The sequence below is a fragment of the Bombina bombina genome, chromosome 12 (genome assembly GCF_027579735.1).
Source record: "Bombina bombina isolate aBomBom1 chromosome 12, aBomBom1.pri, whole genome shotgun sequence".
Lineage (NCBI taxonomy): Eukaryota > Metazoa > Chordata > Amphibia > Anura > Bombinatoridae > Bombina > Bombina bombina.
In genome coordinates this window covers 28,912,417-28,936,938 of record NC_069510.1, presented here as the reverse complement: position 1 = coordinate 28,936,938, position 24,522 = coordinate 28,912,417, and the positions used below count along the sequence as shown (strand labels likewise).

The following is a 24,522-nucleotide window of genomic DNA, read 5'->3' as shown; positions in this document are numbered from 1 at the left end:
GTTCCAGGATGTTGATCAGGAGAAAAGACTCCTTCCAATTCCACCTGCCCTGTGCCTTCCTGGCACCTCAAACCGCTCCCCAACCAGAGACTTGCGTCCGTAGTCACACCCATTGTCCAGAGAGATCAGTTGGGACAAGTCCGAATGATCGCCGTTCCACTGCCTCAGCATGCACAGCTGCAGAGGCTGGAGATGGAATCTGGCGAACAGAATGACATCTATAATGGATACCATGAGCCCAATCACCTCCATGCACCTGGCCACTGACGGCCTTGAGGAGGATTGAAGGGCAAGACAGATGGAGACAATCTTAAAATGTCTCTAGTCTGTTATGAATATCTTCATGGCAATGGAATCTATTATCGTGCCCAGAAACTCCACTCTGGTACTGGGAACCAGAGAACTCTTCCCTGAGTTCACCTTCCAACCATGAGATTGCAGAAGAAGGAGAAGAACTCTTGAATGATCCTCTGCCAACTGGTAAGACGGAGCCTGAACCAGAATGTCGTCCAGATAAGGAGCCACTGCAATCCCTGTGGATCTTGCTACTGTGAGCAGAGTTCCCAGAACCTTTGTGAAGATTCTTGGAGCCGTAGCCAACCCAAAGGGAAGAGCTACAAACTGGAAGTGCTTATCCAGAAAGGCGAACCTTAAGAACCTGAAGCGATCCTTGTGGATTGGCACATGAAGGTAAGCATTCTTCAAGTCTATCGTGGTCATAAACTGGCCCTCTTGAACTATTATTATTATTATTATTATCATTTATTTGTATAGCGCCGCCAAATTCGGGGCAGTATTGACATTATCGTTTCCATTTTGAACGATGGGACAGAAACTTGTTTAAGCACTTTCAGTCTAGAATTGGGCGAAACGTGTCCTCCGTCTTTGGTACCACGAAAAGGTTTGAATATTACCCTAGACCCCTTTGTGCTAGAGGTACCGGTACAATTACTCCTAGAGAGGAGAGATCCCTCACGCACTCTAGAAAAACATTCCTTTTTTTTGGATTTGATGAGAGATTTGACAAGAGGAATCTGTCCCTGGAAGGATGGGTCTTGAAACCTATCCTGTAACCCTGGGCAACAACTTCCAGAACCCAAGGATCCTGAACGTCTCTCAACCAAGCATCTGCGAAAAGAGAGAGTCTGCCCTTTCATGCCGATTTTCTCTTGGAGGGCTTCTTACTCTGTTTGGTTTAATTCCAAGACTGAGAGGGTTTCCAAGATCCCTTGGACTGCTCAGGCTTTGCGGCAGGTTGCTGTCATTGGGACTTGTCCGAACGAAAGGGATGAAAATTAGGACCCTTAGGTTTATTCTTTTTATCCTATGGAAGAAAGGCACTCTTGCCCCCCTTAACCTTGGATATGATCGAGTCCAGGCCTGTACCGAAAATAATCTTTCCCTTAAATGGAAGGGATAGCAATCTAGATTTGGACGTCATGTCAGCAGACCACAACTTCAACCACAGGGCCCTCCGGGTCAAAACAGAAAAACCTGATGTCTTAGCATTCAAGCGAATAATCTGCATGTCAGCATCACAAATAAACGAATTAGCTACCCTCAGGGCCTTGATTTGTTCTTGTATCTTGTCGAGGAGAGTCTCCACCTCGACCATCTCTGACAAAGAGTCACACCAATAGGTAGTGGCTCCCGCAACCGCAGCCACCGCGGCTGAAGGTTGAAAAACAAACCCTGTGTGCTAAAACATTTTTCTAAACAGGGTCTCTAATTTTTTATCCATGGCTTCCTTAAACAACGATCGATACGTAAGCGGGATAGTGGTGCGTTTAGCGAGCGTGGAAATGGCTCCAACCACTTTGGGGACAGATCCCCACAGTTCTAGCTGAGCATCTGGAACCGGGAAAAAAAATTTAAATGAAGAAGAAGGGAAAAAGACGATCCAAGTTTCTCCCATTCATTCTTATTAATATTCACCATCTTTACGGGAACCGGGAAAGTCTGTGGCACAACCCTGTCCTTATAAACCTTATCAAGCATAGGAATAGAAGGTTCCTCCGGTAACTTCGGTTCCGGAACCTCTAGAGTCGCTAACACCTCTCTTAACAAAAAGCGTAAGTTCTCCATCCTAAACCTAAAGTCTGGTTTAGAGGCCGCAGATTCCGACCCAGAGAGAGAGTCGTCCAAAGTATCGGAATCCTCTGCATCAGCGGATAATCTATTCTCAGACACATCCAACAGATTAGATGACCCCCTGGGAAGGACCACAATGTTTTACCTTTCGCTTGAGCTTGGCCGGGCGAGATAAAGCAATAATGACCGCAGAAACGGCCGTTTGCAACTGTTCAGAAAATAGGACGGCAACGAGGCCCCTCCTGTAGGAGGATTAGAAGTGCACTGGGGAGCTGCATGTGTAATCACCTCACGGGACGGGGACCCCTCAGAGGTTAGAAGGCTCAGTGGTACTAAACATCTTATTTCTTTTAGATATCACTATTTTATCGAAGCATGTGGAACATAGTTGAGCAGGCGGGTAAACCAAAACCTCCTCACAATAAACACAGGCAATAGAATTAGGTAAGAGGGAGTCCTCTCTAACATATCAGAGTCCTCCATAGCTTGCGCTTTAATAAGTATTATAGAAACGTATTAAATGGCACCTTTATACTCCAATGGCCGGGGCACTCACCACCTCCTATGACCCAGGCCCACAGAGAAAACTTGTATAGTCTCCTGCAACCAACGGTCAGGAAAGGAAGAGAAAAGAGGCCACACCTGGTCACATGGAGTATCATGTAGGACCGCCCCTGCAGCCAACAAAAAGCGCGCCAACAAAACGGGCTGCGCAGTAATCAAGGACAGGAAAAAAACGTGACTGTTCCATAATGCCAGAGCCTCATCTCACACATGTCGCAGCAAACACAATAAAGCAATCATGTCTATATCCCCTCCCTGTTCAATAATCACCTTCCAGAGATATTAACCCTTGATTCTATACAGATAAAGGAGCCACACTGTCTTCTTGCGTTATCATTACAGATATAAAAATGAAACAATCTTACCAGAATCAACGCCATGGAACAGGAACACGGCCTTTCAAGTTTGACAGTGTATAGCATCGCTCCTGACATGGACTTGAGTGAAGAAAGCAGGCAGTGAAACTCGTCAACACTGATTGCTTAAGGAGCTGATAATACGAGTCTGGATGGTTTAGCAGAAAGACTCTTCCTGCATCTCCAGACCCTAACATTCGTTAACGCTCTCACTGAGAGGCTGACAAGACTACTTAAAATTCCAGTCCCATTCCGAAGAGTACTACCCTCCATAAAGAGACTTCTCCGACACTTCTCTGCCATCCTCCTTTGACGAAAGGCAAAGAATGACTGGGGGATGAGGGGAGTGGGGGAGGTATTTAAGCCTTTGGCTGGGGTGTCTTTGCCTCCTCCTGGTGGCCAGGTTCTGTATTCCCACAAGTAATGAATTTAGCCGTGGACTCTACTCATATTAGATGGAAAACAGCTTTTGTGAACATTCTAGTTTTGAGAGGTAATATGATGACTTTATATAAATATTTTTAAGGCCCATACACAGAGTTGGTGGATGCTCTATTTATACCAAGGCAATTGTTTGTGCGAAGAGGTACAATTTAAGTCTAGAGGAAAGGAGATTTAATCTCTAGCAATGTAAACATTTATTTTGCACTGTAAGAGCAATCAAATTGTGAAACTGCTTGCCAAAGAAGGTAATTAATGCCAATGCCTTAGATCAATTGCCAATGCCTTAGATCAATTTTAAAATGGCTTACATACATTTCTGGCTAAAAACAGAAATGTGATTGCTTGTGTTAAATTGGTAGTCTTCTAATTATTTAATATAAGTTCAATTGGTAGCTCCTATACTGTGTTTCAAGTAGGATCTGTATAGGTTTAACTTGATGGACTTCTGTCTTCTTTCAACCTCATTTACTATTTTACTATGTTTTGTGTAAAGCTAACTTGTAAATTACGAATTCAGTTGTTTCATATCCTCCTGAATAATGCAAATTAACAGATTCCCAGGAGATAGGAACATATATTATCCCCTTCTCTTTTAGAATGGATATCACAAGTGAACACTACTTTCTTAATGGAGAAGTACTCCTATATGATTAGATCTCAAACCCACACATACGATTCTCTAAAATTCTTACGGAATAATACATTAATACTTACAAGCCTACTGCTTAAGATTGTCACCTTGGGTAGGCACTTGGGTGAAAGAAAAATAGACAAAATACTGGTGCTATATATAAGCTTCACAAACCTGGTCCCACCACGCAGCAGTCACGTGACTCGACAATCCAGGTGTTCTATCGAGAACTCCAATACATTGAAAACTCCAATCTGATGTCACTTCCGGTGATTCCATACATCTGATTAGTCCATGTCTCAGTAAGTGACAGGATTGACAACCAATCAGATGGGCCCTGTAATCGCCTATCTTCACTATCAATTTTGCCTCCGCCTGGGGGGTTTAAGGGGGGTGAAGAACCCCCCAGGCGGAGGTTAACTTGGGGTGTATGCCAGAGGATCAGCAGTGCGCCCCCCAAGACAGGCAAAAACACATAGTGAAAATAGAAGAGTCCCCTGAAGTGACGTCAAATTGGAGTTTTCGGGGAATTGGAGTTCTCGACAGAACACCGGCCCCACCACACAGCCGCTATTTAAGAAATAGTTACAAAGGGTGTGAAGATAATATAACTGTATTTATCTAACACCAAAAAAAGAAAATTTATGCTTACCTGCTAAATGTATTTCTTTTTTGACACGATGAGTCTACGGATCATCTTAATTACTAATGGGATATTCACCTCCTGGTCAGCAGGAGGAGGCAAAGAGCACCACAGCAGAGCTGTTAAATAGCTCCTCCCTTCCCTCCCACTCCAGTCATTCGACCGAAGTTAGGAAGAGAAAGGAAAAGCCAAGGTGCAGAGGTGTCTGGTTTACAATAACCCACAACCTGTCTCAAAGAACAGGGTGGGCCGTGGACTCATCGTGTCAAAAAAGAAATAAATTTATCAGGTAAGCATAAATTTTCTTTTCTAAGACACGATGAGTCCACGGATCATCTTAATTACTAATGGGATTCAATACCCAAGCTAGAGTACACAGATGATACGGGAGGGACAAGACAGGGAACCTAAACGGAAGGCACCACTGCTTGAAGAACCTTTCTCCCAAAAGCGACCTCAGCCGATGCAAAATGGTCAAATTTGTAAAACCTTGAAAAAGTGTGAAGAGCATCCGTTCCACAGAAGCTTCATTTTTGAATGCCCATGAGGAAGCAACAGCCCTCATGGAATGAGCCGTAACACTCTCAGGAGGCTGCTATCCAGCAGTCTCATATGCAAAACGTATGATACTCTTCAGCCAAAAAGAAAAAGAAGTAGCCATAGCTTTCTGTCCCTTGCATTTTCCTGAGAAAACCACAAACAGAGAAGAAGATTGAAAAAAGTCCTTAGTCGCCTGCAGGTAAAAACTTTAAAGCACGGACCACGTCCAAATTGTGCAGAAGTCTTTCCTTATTAGAAGAAGGATTAGGACACAAGGAAGGCACAACGATCTCCTGATTAATGTTCCGATCAGAAAACAACCTTAGGAAGAAATCCTAAATTGGTACGTAAAACTACCTTATCTAAATGGAAAATAAGACACGGAGACTCATACTGCAATGCCGAGAGTTCTGATACTCCCCGAGCCGAAGAAATAGCACCAAGAAATAAAACTTTCCAAGATAACAACTTGATATCTAAGGAATGCATAGGCTCAAACAAAGCCCCTTGAAGAACATTGAGAACTAAATTAAGACTCCTTGGAGGAGTAACTGGTTTGAACACAGGCCTGATCCTGACTAAGGCCTGACAAAAAGATTGTACATCTGGGACATCGGCCAGACGTTTGTGTAACAAAATAGATAAGGCCAAGATTTGACCCCTTAGGGAATTTGTCTAGGAAAATTCTAGGAATCCTAACTCTACTCCATGAGTAGCCCTTGGATTCACACCAATAGAGATATTTCCGCCAAATCTTATAGTAAATACTTCTAGTTACAGGCTTACAAGCCTGAATCATGGTCTCTATGATCGAGCCAGAAAACCCCTGCTTAGATAAAATTTAGCGTTCAATCACCAGTCAGCTTCAGAAAAACTAGATTTGGGTGAAGAGAAAGGCCCCTGAATCAGAAGGTCTTTCCTCAACGTAAATCTCCAAGGTGGTAGAGATGTCATCTCCAACAGATCTGCATACCCAATCCTGCGAGGCCAGGCCGGCGCTATAAGGATCACAGAGGCCCTCTCCAGTTTGATTCGAGCAATTGCTAGAGGAAAAGGAACAAACAGAGTAAACAGGTATGCTATATTGAAGATCCAAGGGACCGCCAGAACATTTATCAGTTCTGCCTGGAGGTCCCTGGATTTCGACCCATATCTTGGGAGCCTGGCATTCTGTCGCAATGCCATGAACTTTAATTCCGGCTGATTTCAGTGGAGAATCAGGCTGGAGAACACTTCCGGTTGGAGATCCCACTCCACCGGAAGAAAGTTCTGCCTACTCAGGAAATCCGCCTCCCCAATGTCCATCCCTGGGATGTGGCTCTCTGACAGGCAGCAAGAATGGGCCTCTGAAATATTTTGGATACCTCTGTCATCGCCAAGGAACTTTCCTCGTTCTTCCCTGATGATTGATGTAAGCCACTGATGTTATGTTGTCCGGCTGGAACCTGATAAACTGTATCAAGACTAACTGGGACCAGGCCAGAAGAGCATTGTAGATCGCTCTCAGTTCCAGAATGGTTATGGTAGAACAGACTCCGACCGAGTCCATGTTCCTTGAGTCTTTAAAGAGCCCCAGACTGCTCCCCACCTTAGAAGGCTGGCATGTGTTGTCACAATCACCCAAGAATGTCTGCGTAAGCAGGTCCCCCTTGGGAGAAATGATCCAAAGACAACCACCATTGCAGAGAATCCCTTGTCTCCTGCTCTAGAAATAAGTGAGGAGACAAATCCGCATAATCTCCGTACCATTGCCTCAGCATGTTTAACTGTAGAGGTCTGAGATGGAAGCGAGCAAACGGGATGAAGTCCTTGTCGCCCCCATCAGCCCAATTAACTCCATGCACTTAACCACTGATGGCCGAGGAGTGGACAGAAGGACTAGACAAGTATCGATAATCTTTAGTTTCCTGACCTCTGTCAGAAAAATCTTCATAGACAGGGAGTCTATTATGGTTCCTAAGAAAGCTACCCTTGCATTTGGAACTAAGGAACTCTTTCCCAAATTCACCTTCCCCTTGTGAAACCACAGGGAGGATAATACTGTGTCCGTGTGAGATCTTGCTTGATGTAAGGATGGCGCCTGGACTAGGATGTCGTCCAGATAGGGCGCCAATGCAATGCCCCTTAACCGAAGCATCGTCAACAGTGATCCCAGAACCCTTGATGGCAAGACCGGAGGGAAGAGCCACAAAGTGGCAGAGTCTGTCCAGGAAGGCAAACCTTAGGAACTTGTGATGATCTCTGTGAATGGGAACATACAGCTATGTGTCCTTTAACTCCATGGTTGCAATAAATTGACCCCCTTGGAACAACAGAAGAATGGAACGAATAGCTTCCATCTGAGGACAGTACTCCGAAATATTTGTTTAGACCCTTGAGATCTAAAATAGGTCTGAAGGTTCCCTCTTATTTGGGAACTACGAACAAGTTGGAATAAAATCCCAGACCCTGTCCCTGAAACCGAACAGGAACTATCACTCCCATGTCAGAGAGGTCTCCTACGCAGAGGAAGAACGCCTTTCTTCTACTGCAGATAATCTTGAAAACAAAGACCTGCCCATGGAAGAAAAAATCCTGAACTCTATATTGTATCCCTGGGATACAGAATCCTCCTGGATTGGGGACAGACCGGTCATGCTGACTTTGATTCATCTAATTATACAATATAATGTAAAACATACAATACTAAAATTCATGGATCCATGATAAACATGATAATAATAATAATAAAATGCATAAAATTACAACAAGATGCAGTTCAAAAATGGAAATAAAAAAAAGATATAGTTCAATAATTAATAACAACAGTCTAAAAGCTAGTGAACATATATATGAATAATCAAGGATCAATCTGATTGATATAGATAATTAGTCCATGAATGTGTATATAGAGGTTTAAAAAAAAGTTAATGAAATACCATACGGTGAAAAAACACTTGTGGGGTCCTGTGAACTCGATAAAAAAGTGAAAAAAAGCGTAAAATTGAAAAATTAAAAATAGTGAAAAATATATATAAAAAGGATACACAAAAAGGTGCTTCTATATGTGTACACAAAAATAAAGTTGTGAAAGCGATGTGATCCAAAAGTCTGATGTCATCCAAGTGATATAAAAATAAAAAGTCAAAAGATATATGTGTAAATAATTCCTCAATGGTAGTAAAAATAATAATCAAAAGTTATAGGTGCAAGTGATATGTGATGAAAGACCGGAAATAATCCTGGGATTTCTTCAAACAATCCTTGTTTACCATAAACTGTCAACGCGTTTCGGCCCTGTATGTGGGCCTTTTTCAAGACTATATATATTTCCATTTTTGAACTGCATTTTTGTTGTCATTTTATGCATTTTATTATTATTATCATGTTTATCATGGATCCATGAATTTTAGTATTGTATGTTTTACATTATATTGTATAATTAAATTAATCTTTTATTATACATTTTAGTATATATTTTAGTATCTTTGTCCAATATACTCACATTTCATTCATCTAGCGCTCCTCAGCATCTCACATCTTATTCTCATTTCCTACTAGGGTTAGCTAGGGACCCTTTGCTTTTAGGAGCCGCTGATAACATATTTGGTCTAGCGCTGATAGACTTCTCTTTAGTCTTTTGACTTTGATTCATCAGCAGGATCTCCAGATTCCAAGATTGACCGACTCAACAGTAAAATTTTGACAACTCCTGCTTGGAAGAAAGAGTTGAACAACTTCCTTTGAAAAATCGAAAGGAAGTGAACTATTCTGACAACTGCTTTCTAATTCTGAGGGAAGGAATTACCCTTACCTCCCGTAATATCAGAGAAAATTCTTTAAATGTATTTCCCCGTAATGGGAATCAAACTTGACTTGAGTTGTCAAAGTCTTAAGTTGCTGCTCTAAACATTATACTAATTCAGAGCACTGAACAAGGTCTTCCTCTTATAGGGAATCACCAAAAATGTATACTCAGATGAGGCATTCGCAGTCTTAACATTCTGCGGGCCTTATGGCAAAGCCTGAAATCCTAGCTCTCAGTTTAAAAACCTTGAAGTGGAGCATCTGACAGAGCAGCGTTAGCTAACTTAATCACTTCAACCCTATTCTGGATTTCTTCTAAAGGAGTGTCTGTCCAGAACACATCAACCAGTATGCCACTGCACCGGTGACAAAGTAATGCAAACCGCAGGTAGTTGTAACTCTTACATACACAACCTTCCTGGGTACCATTGGAAAAAAAACTCCTGAAAGAGTCTGCAAAATCTGGAGAAAAGGGGTTGCCCAGTTTCTCCCTATCCTTCCAATCATCCTTATAAAGATTGCTGGAATTAAAAGAATTGACTATGCCAGAGAAATCGGCGGCGTCCAGGGTAGCTCAAACCTCCTAAAATAACCAATGGAGGTGCTCAAGCTTAACTGAAAGAAAACACTTCAGTATCAGACAAAGGAATTACACAGACAGATTCTGAGCTTTCCCCTTATATACTACCAAAGTATCCTCCTCTTCACGCTCCAGGGAGGAAAATTCGGAATATATACTACTGTATTAGCAACTTTTCCTCAAGCGATTTCCCTACAGTATGGGAAAAACAGACAATACAACAGATATCGATTAAATGTATCGTATGGAAGCGATGGCTGGAGAATAACTCTAGGTGAAGTTTGTGAGGAAGCGCAGGGCACTGCATGTGTGGGCTATAAAAATGTTTGTACATTTGCGAGAAAATATTTTATTCATCTTGAAAAAATCTCTCAAAGCATAGAGAACAGATGATTAATCAAATAAAAGTTTTTAATTTAATTAACATATAAAAACCGTTACTGTCTCTTTAAATTTGAAAGGGTAATTCCTTTATTTAAGCAGCAGTCATTTAACAACATAGTGAACAGAGACAAAATGATTAATCAAATAACAATCTGAACTTTATAATAAAAGTGAACACATAAAGACCGTTACTGTCTCTTTAAATGTTAAAGAGAAACTTTTGTATGTGGGTAGGCAGAGATGATTTAGGATCACATAACATACTCTACTGTCTCATTAAGTTTAGTTTAAGTTTTTGTTCAAAGGTAAGCAGAAAACAGGGGTGGATCGGTACATAAGGAAGTCCGTTGTAGTTCAAGGTTGCTGCCTCAGCAAACCCCCTCTACACCTCAGTTTAACGCAGCTGAGGTGCCTGTCAGCCCATCCGTAGACGATTCTGCTTTAACAGAAGCTCTGCACTAAGCGCCAACACCTTGAACTAAACAGCTGTAACAGAAGCGCTTCTCTAAGCGCCAACACCTTGAACTAAACAGCTGTAACAGAAGCGCTTCTCTAAGCGCCAACACCTTGAACTAAACAGCTGTAACAGAAGCGCTTCTCTAAGCGCCGACACCTTGAAACTAAACAGCTGTAACAGAAGCGCTGCTCTAAGCGCCAACACCTTAAAAATAAACAGCCTTTCCGAAAACCAAAAGAGGAGGAAAAGCTGCGCAACTTAAAAAGGCGCCACATAAGTACCGCCCATCGTGGGCGTATCAATAATCCTCTGCCACCATTACAAGCTTTATAGATAATTGCGTAGTTCATAAGTTTTAACATGAAAAAAAAACCTACGCACTGAGCCTGCTCTAATGTTCATGCAGCAGCCGTAATAGTTAATATGTACTCTCCCGGTCGGTTAAAATGATGTTATGAAACCGCCGGGAGATGAGGTACATGTCTCTTTCAGCCCCAGTGCCTGCGTCTAAGTTCAACTTTAATGAGGCTTGTAGAACAATAAAAGCCAAAACTGTCATAGTGCCCACTAACATCATAGGAGAATTTATTCCTTATTGGTAATGAGGCTTTGAATAAAATAATACCGTGCCCAAACTTTTTTCTGAGATCTTCCTCTATCCCTAGACAAAAAGTTAGCACTTACCTCATCCTCTGCCTGACAGCAAGGCAGATCCCAGGTTTAAGAGGTCCTCTCCCTCCCATTGACCTGTGGAAAAAAGGCATGCTGAGTAATCCTTTTTCTCAGACTAAAGGCATACAGGGCAGCAAAATACATGGGAGGCGCAGTGAGAATTATGTGCCACAAGTTCCCATTGCTCTAAAGCCACCAAAAGCTCTACTGAAGAGACTGATATGGACTATGGCTACACCATAGAACAAAGCAGCACAATCTTGCACTACTTTAAAAATAATAAACTCTTGATTGAAGAATCTATACTAACACCTCACTTTACCTCTTCCTATTACTAACGTAGGCAAAGAGAATGACTGGAGTGAGAGGGAAGGGAGGAGCTATTTAACAGATCTGCTGTGGTGCTCTTTGCCTCCTCCTGCTGACCAGGAGGTGAATATCCCATTAGTAATTAAGATGATCCATGGACTCATCGTGTCTTAAAAAAGAAACAGCTATATGTCAGGGATTACCCCTGAGGAGTCACGCTGGTAGCAGTCACGTCACGTGACTCGACAATCACGGCCCAACCAATCAGCGCACAAGTGGAGATGAGCTGACAGCAAGGGAGAACAGGAGCAAACACTCGTCACTACACAGGCACAGGGTGCAAGAAACGTTAGAGCGGGCGAGGACTTGATCAGCTAGTGATTACTCTGGTAATTGATATCAAACAGCAGAGCTAACATCCATTTGTTTGTGGATATAAGGCTGCCGCATCGGTACTTCTCTGGGCATTTAAGACCAAGATTGGCATGTTAACTTCCATTTGAACTTCAATATTATAAGCTTATTTATGTAAGGACATGCTTATTTGTTTTAGTGAATTTTAGAGTATATAGAATAAATCTTGTGATATAATTCACGGCTACCTATATATTTTTCATAAATATTTTTTGATACAGCCATTTTTACACCATTTTTATACCTTGATTTAAATCTGTTACTCCAACTTATATATAGCGCCAGAACTTTGTCCGTTTTTCTTTAAAACATGTAATCTGGAATAAACTTTTTAAAAGAGGGGGGGGGGGTACCTTTAATACTTGGCAGTGAGCAAAAGGGGGTAGCGCACGTTTACACTTATAGGCATTTGGGTGAGCCAAGGAAAGAACAAAATTTGGAAAAAAAACTTGTATATGTAACGGATGTTACATATATATACACATATATATACATACACATATATATATAAATTTTTTATCAGAAACATAATATTCTTCCAGACATATTTACATTATCTTATGTGCACAGTTGTAGTCTGTTTTGACTGAGCTTTTAGTTCTGTATTTTATGTTCTTTGACAAGGTTATAAACTTTTTAATGAACAAATACATAAAAATAAATAAAAAAACATGATTTTTCATACAAAACGTATAGGTCGATATATTTTTTCTTGTTTAAGAAAGGTAATAATACATTTTTTATTGGGGGCGGGTTAAAGATTATTGTAAAAAATTGCATAAAAGTTCACATACCTGAAGTACTAGGCTGTATATAAGTTAACTAGAAGGAAAACATAAAACAATGAATATGTTGATTCATCAGAAGAGTGCTGCAGCGTATACATTGTTTACAAAGAACACTAACATTTTGTATACTTCAATACAATTTACAGGGTAAAAAATATAAAGCTGGAGAATGGGTAGTAAAAGGCGTTATCTATCTTTTTAAACAATACAAAAAAAAAATCAATATAGACTGTCCCTTTAAATTCCTAATTTCAATCCCACCTTTTATCATTTTAAATATTAAATATTTATAATTAGCATAAAATGTAAACAGGTGAAACAAAAAACATAATGATGTATTTAAAGCTTAAAGCTGATTCGTAAAATATTTATTTAGAACATCTACACAAAGATTTTGGGCCAGCTTATGAGTGGAGAGCAAAATTGTGCTTTTGCGAGTGTGATATTTGCGCTCCATTCAGAAATACCAATGTATTACAAGTATTACAAGTAAAGAGCAATGCGACCCTCGACCTCACATTCGCATTGCATGGAAGCTTTGCACTCACGAGAGCGCACTTCCATAGGCTCCAATGGGAGCCTCGTTCTCATACAGTCAAAAACGGCACAGAACCTAAAAAAGATACAAGGATTCAAAGATATGAGGTCTCAGGTGTTCAAAAAAAGCAGGCAAAGGACTTTAACATAAAGATAAATACATATATATGTCTAAATATATATGTTTATATGTGTATACATGTAAAATAATATTTCTTTCCTAAGATATGGTGAATCCACGGCTTGAGTAATTACTGTTGGTAATATCCCTCCTGGCCAGCCGGAGGAGGCAAAGAGCACCAGTTAAACTGCTAAGTATCACTCCCTTATCTACAACCCCCAGTCATTCTCTTTGCCTTCGGTGCATGGAGGAGGTGAAGTTTAGGTGTCTGAAGAAAAATTTAGATTTAATCTACAAGCACGTTTTGGGGTATAGCCGTATTCCATGTCATTCCTTGCAGTCGGGTAGTGGTGGCATTAAAGCAGTTAGGAACTTGTAAAGAGGTACTTACTGCGTTTTCCTACCAATTGCTGCCCTAGTTTAGAAAGCCAGAGTTGGCTACTCTCAGCTAGATTACGAGTTTGGCGTTATGAGTGAAAAAGCAGTGTTATGCTTCATAACGCTGCTTTTCCCTACCGCTGCTATTACAAGTCTTGTAGGTATAGGTGTACCGCACACTTTTTTGGCTGTCACGCAACGTCAGTACCGCACTTTTAAAAATGGGACTCCCATAGCGCCGGTATTACGAGTTTTGCCTGGGAGGCCAAAAAGTGAGCGGTACACTCTATACCGACAAGAATCGTACCGCCATCTAAAGTCAGTAGTTATGAGTTTTACGTTACAAAGCTGTACCATAAAACTCATAACTAAAGTGTTAAAAAGTACACTAAACACCCATAAACTACCTATTAATCCCTAAACCGAGGCCCTCCCGCATCACAAACACTAAAATAAAATTATTAACCCCTAATCTGCCGCTCCAGACATCGTCGGCACTTAAAAAAATGTATTAACCCCTATTCTGCCGCTCCCCGACATCATCGCCACTATAATAAAATTATTAACCCCTAAACCGACGCCCTCCCGCATCAAAAACACTATTTAAATATAATTAACCCCTAATCTTCCATCCGCCCACTCCACCGCTATAACAAACCTATTAACCCCTATACCTAACCCCCCCTAACTTAAATATAATTAAAATAAATCTAAATAAAACCTACTATTAATAACTAAATAATTCCTATTTAAAACTAAATACTTACCTGTAAAATAAACCCTAAGCTAGCTACAATATAACTAATAGTTACATTATATCTATCTTAGGTTTTATTTTTATTTCACAGCTAAGTTTGTATTTATTTTAACTAGGTAGACTAGTTAGTAAATAGTTATTAACTATTTACTAGCTACCTAGTTAAGATAAATACAAATTTACCTGTAAAATAAAACCTAACCTGCCTTTTACTAACACCTAACATTACAATAAAATTAAATAAATTAACAAAATACAATTATCTAAAGTACAAAAAATAATAAACACTAAATTACACAAAATAAAAAAAGAAATTATCAAAAATAAAAACGAATTACTCCTAATCTAATAGCCCTATCAAAATAAAAAAGCCCCCTAAAATAAAAAAAACCCCCTAACCTACACTAAACTGCCAATGGCCCTTAAAAGGAAAAAATCATATTGGCTGTTGTAATCAGCCAATAGGATTGAGCTTGCATTCTATTGGCTGATTGGAATAGCCAATAGGATGAAAGCTCAATCCTATTGGCTGATTGCAACAGCCAATAGGATTTTCCCCCCTTAATTCCTATTGGCTGATAGAATTCTATCAGCCAATCGGAATGTAAGGGACGCCATCTTGGATGACGTCTTTTAAAGGGGAACGTCATTCTTCAACAGCCATCGGAAGAAGAGGATGCTCCGCGCCAGATGTCTTCAAGATGGACCTGCTCCGCCGCCGGATGGATGAAGATAGAAGATGCCGTCTGGATGAAGACTTCTGCCCGCTTGGATGAAGACTGCTGCCTGCTTTTATGAGGACTTCTGCCCGCTTGGATGAGGACTTCTACCCGCTTGGATGAGGATGGATGTCCGGTCTTCAAAAACTAAGTGGATCGTCGGCGGTTAGTGTTGGCTTTTTAAGGGCCATTGGCAGTTTAGTGTAGGGCTAGAGTTTTTTTATTTTGGGGGGGCTTTTTTATTTTGATAGGGCTATTATTATTATTATTTTTGATAATTTCTTTTTTTATTTTGTGTAATTTAGTGTTTATTATTTTTTGTACTTTAGATCATTGTATTTTGTTTAATTTTTTTAATTTTATTGTAATGTTAGGTGTTAGTAAAAGGCAGGTTAGGTTTTATTTTACAGGTCAATTTGTATTAATTTTAACTAGGTAGCTAGTAAATAGTTTATAACTATTTACTAACTAGTCTACCTAGTTAAAATAAATACAAACTTAGCTGTGAAATAAAAATAAAACCTAAGATAGATACAATGTAACTATTAGGTTTTATTTTACAGGTAAGCATGTATTTAGTTTTAAATAGGAATTAGTTATTCATAGTAAGTTTTATTTAGAATTATTTAATTATATTAAAGATAGGGGTGTTAGGATTACGTTAGGGGTTAATATATTTATTTAGTGTTAGTGATGTGGGAGGCCAGAGGTTTAGGGGTTAATAACTTGAGTATAGTGGCAGCGGCGACATTGGGAGCAGCAGATTAGGGGTTAATAAGTGTAGGTAGATGGCGGTAACATTGGGGGCGGCAGATTGGGGTTAATAAATTTATGTAGTTGGCGGCGACATTGGGACGGCAGATTTGGGGTTAATAAGTGTAATGTAGGTGTCGGCGATGTCGGGGCGGCAGATTAGGGGTGTTTAGACTCTGAGTTTATGTTAGGGTGTTAGGTTTAAATGTACATTTTTTTCCCCATATGTACATTTAAACCTAACACCCTAACATAAACTCAGAGTCTAAACACCCCTAATCTGCCGCCCCGACATCGCCGACACCTACATTACACTTATTAACCCCAAATCTGCCGTCCCAATGTCGCCGCCAACTACATAAATTTATGCGGTATGGAGCTCAACGCAACCATATCGGCCGCACAAGCCGTTTTTTTTTGCAAACCTGTAATAGCAGCGCTATTAAGAGTGAGCGGTGAAAATAACTTGCAAGTTATTAGCGAGCCATTCATAACGCAAAACTCGTAATCTGGCTGTTTGTTTCTTTTTCTCTGTGAAGAACTGTGTCTTCTCATACCTTGTAACTGTCTAAATGCCGGACAGCGGAGCAGGTAAGTGCTTTTTCTTCCAGTTGGGAAGACCATGCACTTAAATTAAGAGACACTGCTTTTTTATTGGGACATGGATAATCCTGTTGTATGGGTTACACTGGGAAATGAAGAAGGCACTGTAGCATGTGAGACTAACATTTAAACTCTTTTAAAAAGAAAGGGTAACATGTTTTTATTAGGCTTTATATTCTGTCACATATTTACTTGATAAAGTAATTCAAGTTTAACTGAAAGTAAGGCTGACTTTTCTATTTAAGCAGCTTATTCATTTCCCCATTGCTTTAAAATAAAACAATGCAACATTTTAAACTGTCCAGTTTGAAAAAATGGTTATTTCTGGTACTCAGTGTACAAGGAAGCTATTTTTAGTGCCTCTTTGTGTCGCAGCAGTAATTTGAGCTCGGCAGTTGCGGTCACATGTCCGGCTTTACTTCATAACTTTTCTGAGGAAAAAGCTGTTTTTCTCCATTTGAGTAATCTGGTCTTAATTGGTAGCGGTAAGGCAACTCAGTAATTAAGGTGTGGGGTTGCCTGAGGGGTATTTTAGAAGTTTATTTGATGTTTATTACATTTTTTTCTTAACTTTTCTCAGATAATATTAGCTGGAGATGGATCCTAATTTGGGATAAAATTTAAAGTTTATTTTTTCCTTAGCTTATTTTAATTTAATATTAAAATCTTTGAAACTTATCCGTACAAGTTTATTTACTGTTTCACAACATGTCTGATATGGAGCAAGAGCCTGCTCTCATGAATTTGTGCTTATTATGTTTAGATGCACAAATTGCAGCTCCTATGCAATTTTGTTCTTCATGTGTCAAGAAAACCTTGAAAAATAAAGGTAAACTTTTTGAGCCTAATGTCTCTCAGGATAATGCTGTTAAACTAATACCTCAGCTTTCTCCTGCTACGTCCCAAGCCTCAATAGCGTCACATGCAGTGCACTGCGGTTCCTCTATAACTCCTAGTGTAGTTTATTTAAAAGCAGAAATTCCTGCCCAAGTATCTTCAGCGGTATCTGCGGCATTAGCTGCCATTCCCAGATTACAGGGAAAACGCAAGAGAAAATCAAAAGATGGAGAAAGTAAGGTGCCTGTCCTCAGTTCTGCTTCCCAAGTTGCCCTTTCTCATAAGTCTGATGAGGAAGATACATAAGGACTTTCTAAAGGTGAAATCTCAGATTCGGACAGTATAATTCCTTTTTCTGAGACTGAGGTGGTATCCTTCAGATTTAGGCTTGAACACCTTTGTGTATTGTTAAAGGAGGTTTTAGCTACTATAGATGACTCCGATACCCCTGTCGTTCACTCCTAAGAAATCTAGTAAACTTAATAGTTTCTTTGATGAACCTTCCACTTCGGAAGTTTTTCCTGTGCCGGACAGTGCTAGGGAGATTATCTCACAGGAATGGGAGAAACCAGGGGTGTCTTTTTCCACGTCTCCAATTTTTAAGAAAATGTTTCCTGTTGAAGACTCCATTACAGACCCTTGGTATACTGTACCCAAAGTTGAAGGGGCCATTTCCACTCTGGCTAAGATAACCACTATTCCTATTGAGGATAGCTTCTCTTTTAAGGCTCTGATGAACAAGAAGCTGGAGGCTTATTTGAAAAAGATTTATGTTCATCAAGTTATCCAATGGCAACCGGCACTGTGTATTGCCACCGTGACTAGTGCGGCATCTTATTAGTTCTTCAAGTAGAGACGTCCTTGGATGAAATTCAGGATAGGATTAAAGCTCTTAAATTGGCCAATTCCTTTATTGCAGATGCCATTTTACAGGTTGTTAGACTAGGAGCTAAAATATCTAGTTTCGCTGTCCTAGCCCGCAGGGCTTTATGGTTGAAATCCAGGTGTGCAGATGTTTCCTCTAAAGTCAAACTTCTGGTGAAATTTTGTAACTTCAGAGGAAAGCCTTCCCCTACTTCTTCCAAGCAGGAACAATCCAAGTCTTCTTGGAAACCCAATCAGTCTTGGAACAAGGGGAAACAATCAAAGAAACCGGCAGCTGATTCCAAATCAGCATGAAGGGTTTTCCCCCAATCAGGTGGGGGCAGACTTACTCAGTTCTCTCAAGCATGGATATGAGATGTCCCAGATCCCTGGACTGTGGACATAGTATCCCAGGGTTACGAATTGGAATTCAAAACTTTTCCTCCCAGAGGCAGATACCTTCTCTCAAGATTATCTGCAGACCAGATAAAGAGAGAGGCGTTCTTGAAATGTATACATCTTTCCTCCCTGGGTGTGATAGTTCCAATGCAGGAACAGGGTCTCGGGTTCTACTCCAACCTATTTGTGGTTCCCAAAAAAGAGGGAACTTTCTGACCCATTCTAGACTTTAAGTGTCTAAACAAGTTTTTCAAAGTTCCATCCTTCAAGATGGAGACTATACGCTCCATTCTTCCTTTAGTACAAGAGGGTCAGCTCATGACAACCATAGACCTAAAGGATGCATATCTTAATGTTCCTATTCACAGGGACCATCACAGATTCCTGAGATTTGCCTTTCTTTACAAACATTTCCAGTTCATGACCCTTCCATTTGGTCTAGCCAGGAATCCCAGACTTTTTTCCAAAGGTTCTGAGGGCTCTTTCGGCAGTGATCCTTTCTTGTGGAATTGCTGTGGCACCCTACCTGGATGACGTATTGGTTTAGGCGCCATCTTTTCAACAAGCAAAATTTCACACAGAGATATTATTGTCTTTTCTTTGTTCCCACGGATGGAATGTGAATCTGCAAAAAAGCTCCCTTTCCCCTGCTATAAGAGTAGTGTTCTTAGGAAGCATAATAGATTCTCTATTGATGAAGATTTTTCTGACAGAGGTCAGGAAAAACAAAATCATTACCTCTCGCCTCTCTCTTTAGGCTACTGCTCATCCTTCAGTGGCTCAATGTATGGAGGTAATCAGTCTGATGGTGGCTTCCATGGACATCATTCCTCTTGCTCGATTCCATTTGAGAGCTCTCCAGTTGTGAATGCTCACACAATGGAATTGTGACCATGCAGATCTATCTCAGAGAATTGAGTTAGATCAGTCGTAAAGGGATTCGGACGCCAGCCTGTTGGGCTGGGGAGCAGTCTGGAACTCGTTAAAAGCTCAGGGCCTTTGGACTCGGGAGGAGTCTGCTCTTCCCATCAACATCTTTGAGTTGAGGGCAATTTACAATGCTCTGTTGGCTTGGCCTCAGTTGTCCTCAGTCCAGTTTATCAGGTTCCAGTCAGACAACATAACCTCTGTGGCTTACATCAATCACCAGGGAGGAACTCAGAGTTCCTTAGCCATGAAGGAGGTTACTCAGATTCTTCAGTGGGCAGAGACCCACAATTGCTGTCTATCTGCCATCCACATTCCAGGAGTAGATAACTGGGAAGCAGATTTTCTGAGCAGACAGACTTTTCATTACGGGGAGTGGAAACTCCATCCGGAGGTGTTTTCCAGCTTTGTCCTCAAATGGGGGGCTGCCAAAGTTAGATCTGATTGCGTCCCGTCAGAACGCCAAGCTTTCAAGGTATGATTCAAGGTCAAGAGATCCGCAGGCCGTTCTGATAGATGCTCTGGCGGTTCCTTGGGTTTTCAGGTTGGCATACCTGTTTCCTCCGTTTGCTCTCCTTCCACGAATCATTGCTCGTATCAAACAGGAGAGGGAGCGTCGGTGATTCTAATAGCCACTGCATGGCCTCAGAGGATCTGGTTTGCAGACCTAGTGGAGATGTCATCTCTCCCACCTTGGAGACTAACTCTGAGGAAGGACCTCCTGATTCAGGGTCCCTTCCTTCATCCAAATCTCGTTTCTCTGAAGCTGATTGCTTGGAGATTAATAGCTTAATTCTGTCTAAGCGTGGTTTTTCTCAGTCGGTCATTGAGACCATGATTCACGCTCGCAAGCCTGTTACTAGAAAGATTTACCATAAGATATGGCGTAAGTATCTGTATTGGTGTGAATCCAAGGGCTATTCTTGGAGTAGAATTAGAATTCCTAGAATTTTATCTTTTCTTCAGGAAGTCCTGGAGAAGGGATTGTCAGTCAGTACCCTGAAGGGTCAGATGTCTGCTTTATCAGTTTTACTACATAAACGTTTGGCAGATGTGCCAGATGTGCAATCTTTTTGTCAGGCCTTGGTCAAAATCAGGCCTGTCTTTAAGTCTGTTGCTCCTCCTTGGAGCCTTAACCTTGTTCTTAAAGTTTTACAGCTGGCTCCGTTTGAGCCGTTGCATTCCACAGACATTAAGTTGTTATCTTGGAATGTTTTGTTTCTTGTTACTATCTTTTCTGCTCCAAGAGTCTCGGAACTCTGAGCTATGCAGTGTGATTCCCCTTATCTTATTTTACATGCCGATAAAACGGTTCTTCATACTAACGCCTAGATTTAGAATTCTGCGTTAGCCGTCCAAACCAGCGTTAGGGGGTCCTAAAGCTGGTTTTTACCACCCGCTGGTATTTAGAGTCAGTCAGGAAAGGGTCTAACGCTCACTTTCCAGCCGCGACTTTTCCATACCGCAGATCCCCTTACGCCAATTGCGTATCCTATCTTTTCAATGGGATCTTTCTAACGCCGGTATTTAGAGTCTTGGCTGAAGTGAGCATTAGAAATCTAATGACAAGACTCCAGCCGTAGCAAAAAACCAGGAGTTAAGAGCTTTCTGGGCTAACGCCGGTTCATAAAGCTCTTAACTACTGTGCTCTAAAGTACACTAACACCCATAAACTACCTATGTACCCCTAAACCGAGGCCCCCCACATCGCCGCCACTCTATTTAATTTTTTAACCCCTAATCTGCCGACCGCACACCGCCGCAACCTACATTATCCCTATGTACCCCTAATCTGCTGCCCCTAACATCGCCGACCCCTACATAATATTTATTACCCCCTAATCTGCCCCCCCCAACGTCGCCGCTACCTACCTACAATTATAAACCCCTAATCTGCCGACCGGATCTCACCGCCACTATAATAAATGTATTAACCCCTAATCCGCCTCACTCCCGCCTCAAAAACCCTATAATAAATAGTATTAACCCCTAATCTGCCCTCCCTAACATTGCCGACACCTAACTTCAAGTATTAACCCCTAATCTGCCGACCGGACCTCGCCGCTACTCTAATAAATGTATTAACCCCTAAAGCTAAGTCTAACCCTAACACTAACACCACCCTAAATTAAATTTAATTTAAATCTAACGAAATAAAATAAATCTTAATAAATAAATTATTCCTATTTAAAGCTAAATACTTACCTGTAAAATAAACCCTAATATAGCTACAATATAAACAGTAATTACTCAAGCCGTGGACTCACCATATCCGGAAATAAATTTATCAGGTAAGCATAAATTTTGTTTTAATGCAATATTAAATATTTAATAAAGTATTTACTGAAAATATTTGACATTCCAATGTTCTGCACATAGCATAATATGTTCTATATATATATATATATATATATATATATATATATATATATATATATATATATATATATATACAGTATATATCTATATGTTACACAGTAATGGCCAAAAATATTGGCACCCCTTGATTTCTGTCAGATAATGCACCACTTCTCCCAGAAAATTGTTGCAATTAGAAATGTTTAGGCATTCTCATGTTTATTTCTTTTCGGATACACCTACAAACAACGCTGGTATTACGTTTTTTTTTTAAACCCGGCGTTAGCCGCAGAAAAGTGAGCGGAGAGCAAAATTTAGCTCCACATCTCACCTCAATACCAGCGTTGTTTACAGTAGCGGTGAGCTGGCTAACGTGCTCGTGCACGATTTCCCCATAGGAATCAATGGGGCAGATTCGGCTGAAAAAAAACCTAACACCTGCAAAAAAGAAGCGTTCAGCTCCTAACGCAGCCCCATTGATTCCTATGGGGAAATACTTTTTATGTCTACACCTAACACCCTAACATGAACCCAGAGTCTAAACACCCCTAATATTACACTTATTAACCCCTAATCTGACGCCCCCGACATCGCCGACACCTGCATTATATTATTAACCCCTAATCTGCCGCTCCGGACACCGCCGCCACCTACATTATACTAATGAACACCTAATCTGATGCCACCAACATCGCCGACACCTATATTATATTTATTAACCCCTAATCTGCCGCCCCAATGTTGTCGCAACCTAACTACACTTATTAATCCCTAATCTGCCGCAACCCGTCGCCACCACTATAATAAAGTTATTAACACCTAAACCGAAATCTAACCCTAACCCTAACACCCCCCTAATTTAAATATAATTTAAAATAATCTAAATAAAATTACCATAATTAAATAAAGTATTCCAATTTAAAACTAAATACTTACCTATAAAATAAACCCTAAGATAGCTACAATATAACTAATAGTTACATTGTAGCTATCTCAGGGTTTATTTTTAATTTACAGGCAAGTTTGTATTTATTTTAACTAGGTGGAATAGTTATTAAATAGTTATTAACTATTTAATAACTGCCTAGCTAAAATAAATACAAATATACCTGTAAAATAAAACCTAACCTAAGTTACAATTACACCTAACACTACACTATAAATAAATTAAATTAATTACAATTAAATCAAAAACACTAAATTACAGAGAAAAAAACAAAACACTAAATTACAGAAAATAATAAAATAATTACAATTTTTTTAAACTAATTATACCTAATCTAATCCCCCTAATAAAATAAAAAAGCCCCCCAAAATAATAAAAATCCCTACCCTATACTAAATTACAAATAGCCCTTAAAAGGGCTTTTTGCGGGGCATTGCCCCAAAGTAATCAGCTCTTTTACCTGTAAAAAAAAATACAATACCCCCCCAACATTAAAACCCACCACCCACACACCCAACCCTACTCTACTCAACCCACCCAATCCACCCTTAATAAAACCTAACACTAACCCCTTGAAGATCACCCTACCTTGAGAAGTCTTCACCCAGCCTAGCCGAAGTCTTCCATGAAGCCGGGCAGAAGTGGTCCTCCAGACGGGCAGAAGTCTTCATCGAAGCCGGCCAGAAGAGGTCCTCCAGACGGCCAGAAGTCTTCATCCAGACGGCATCTTCTATCTTCATCCATCTGGAGCGGGTCCATCTTCAAGACATCCGACGCGGAGCATCCTCTTCCAACAAAGTCCAACTGAAGAATGAAGGTTCCTTTAAATGACGTCATCCAAGATGGCGTCCCTTGAATTCCAATTGGCTGATAGAATTCTATCAGCCAATCGGAATTAAGGTAGAAAAAATCCTTTTGGCTGATGCAATCAGCCAATAGGATTGAAGTTCAATCCTATTGGCTGATCCAATCAGCCAATAGGATTTTTTCTACCTTAATTCAGCTTTGTGGAGGACTTCGGCCCGGCTGGGTCTCAAGGTAGGGTGATCTTCAAGGGGTTAGTGTTAGGTTTTATTAAGGGGGGATTGGGTGGGTTTTAGAGTAGGGTTGGGTGTGTGGGTGGTGGGTTTTAATGTTGGGGGGGTATTGTATTTTTTTTTTACAGGTAAAAGAGCTGATTAGTTTGGGGCAATGCCCCACAAAAAGCCCTTTTAAGGGCTATTTGTAATTTAGTATAGGGTAGGGATTTTTATTATTTTGGGGGGCTTAGATTAGATTTAATTAGTTTAAATTTTTTTTAATTATTTTATTATTTTCTGTAATTTAGTGGGGGGGGTTTCGTACTTGTTTTAAATTGTATTTAATTGTATTTAATTTAGGTAATTAATTTAATTATAGTGTAGTGTTATGTGTAATTGTAACTTAGGTTAGGATTTATTTTACAGGTAAATTTGTCTTTATTTTAACTAGGTAGCTATTAAATAGTAAATAACTATTTAATAACTATTGTACCTAGTTAAAATAAATACAAAGTTGCCTGTAAAATAAAAATAAACCCTAAGATAGCTACAATGTAACTATTAGGTAAGTATTTAGTTTTAAATATGAATTATTTAGTTAATTGTAGTAATTTTATTTATGTATTTAAATTATATTTAAGTTAG

At 40.2% G+C, this 24,522-nt stretch overlaps 1 protein-coding gene across 1 annotated transcript in view; it reads right to left on the bottom strand.

Annotated features, from left to right (window-relative positions):
- Positions 1-24,522, bottom strand: part of SNAPC4 (small nuclear RNA activating complex polypeptide 4) — a 221,792-nt gene that overhangs the window by 29,733 nt on the left and 167,537 nt on the right. Inside the window, exon 21 of the mRNA XM_053695908.1 lies at positions 12,666-12,693. Within this exon, the coding sequence (XP_053551883.1) occupies positions 12,666-12,693 (28 nt within the window). The remainder of the gene's footprint in view (positions 1-12,665; positions 12,694-24,522) is intronic.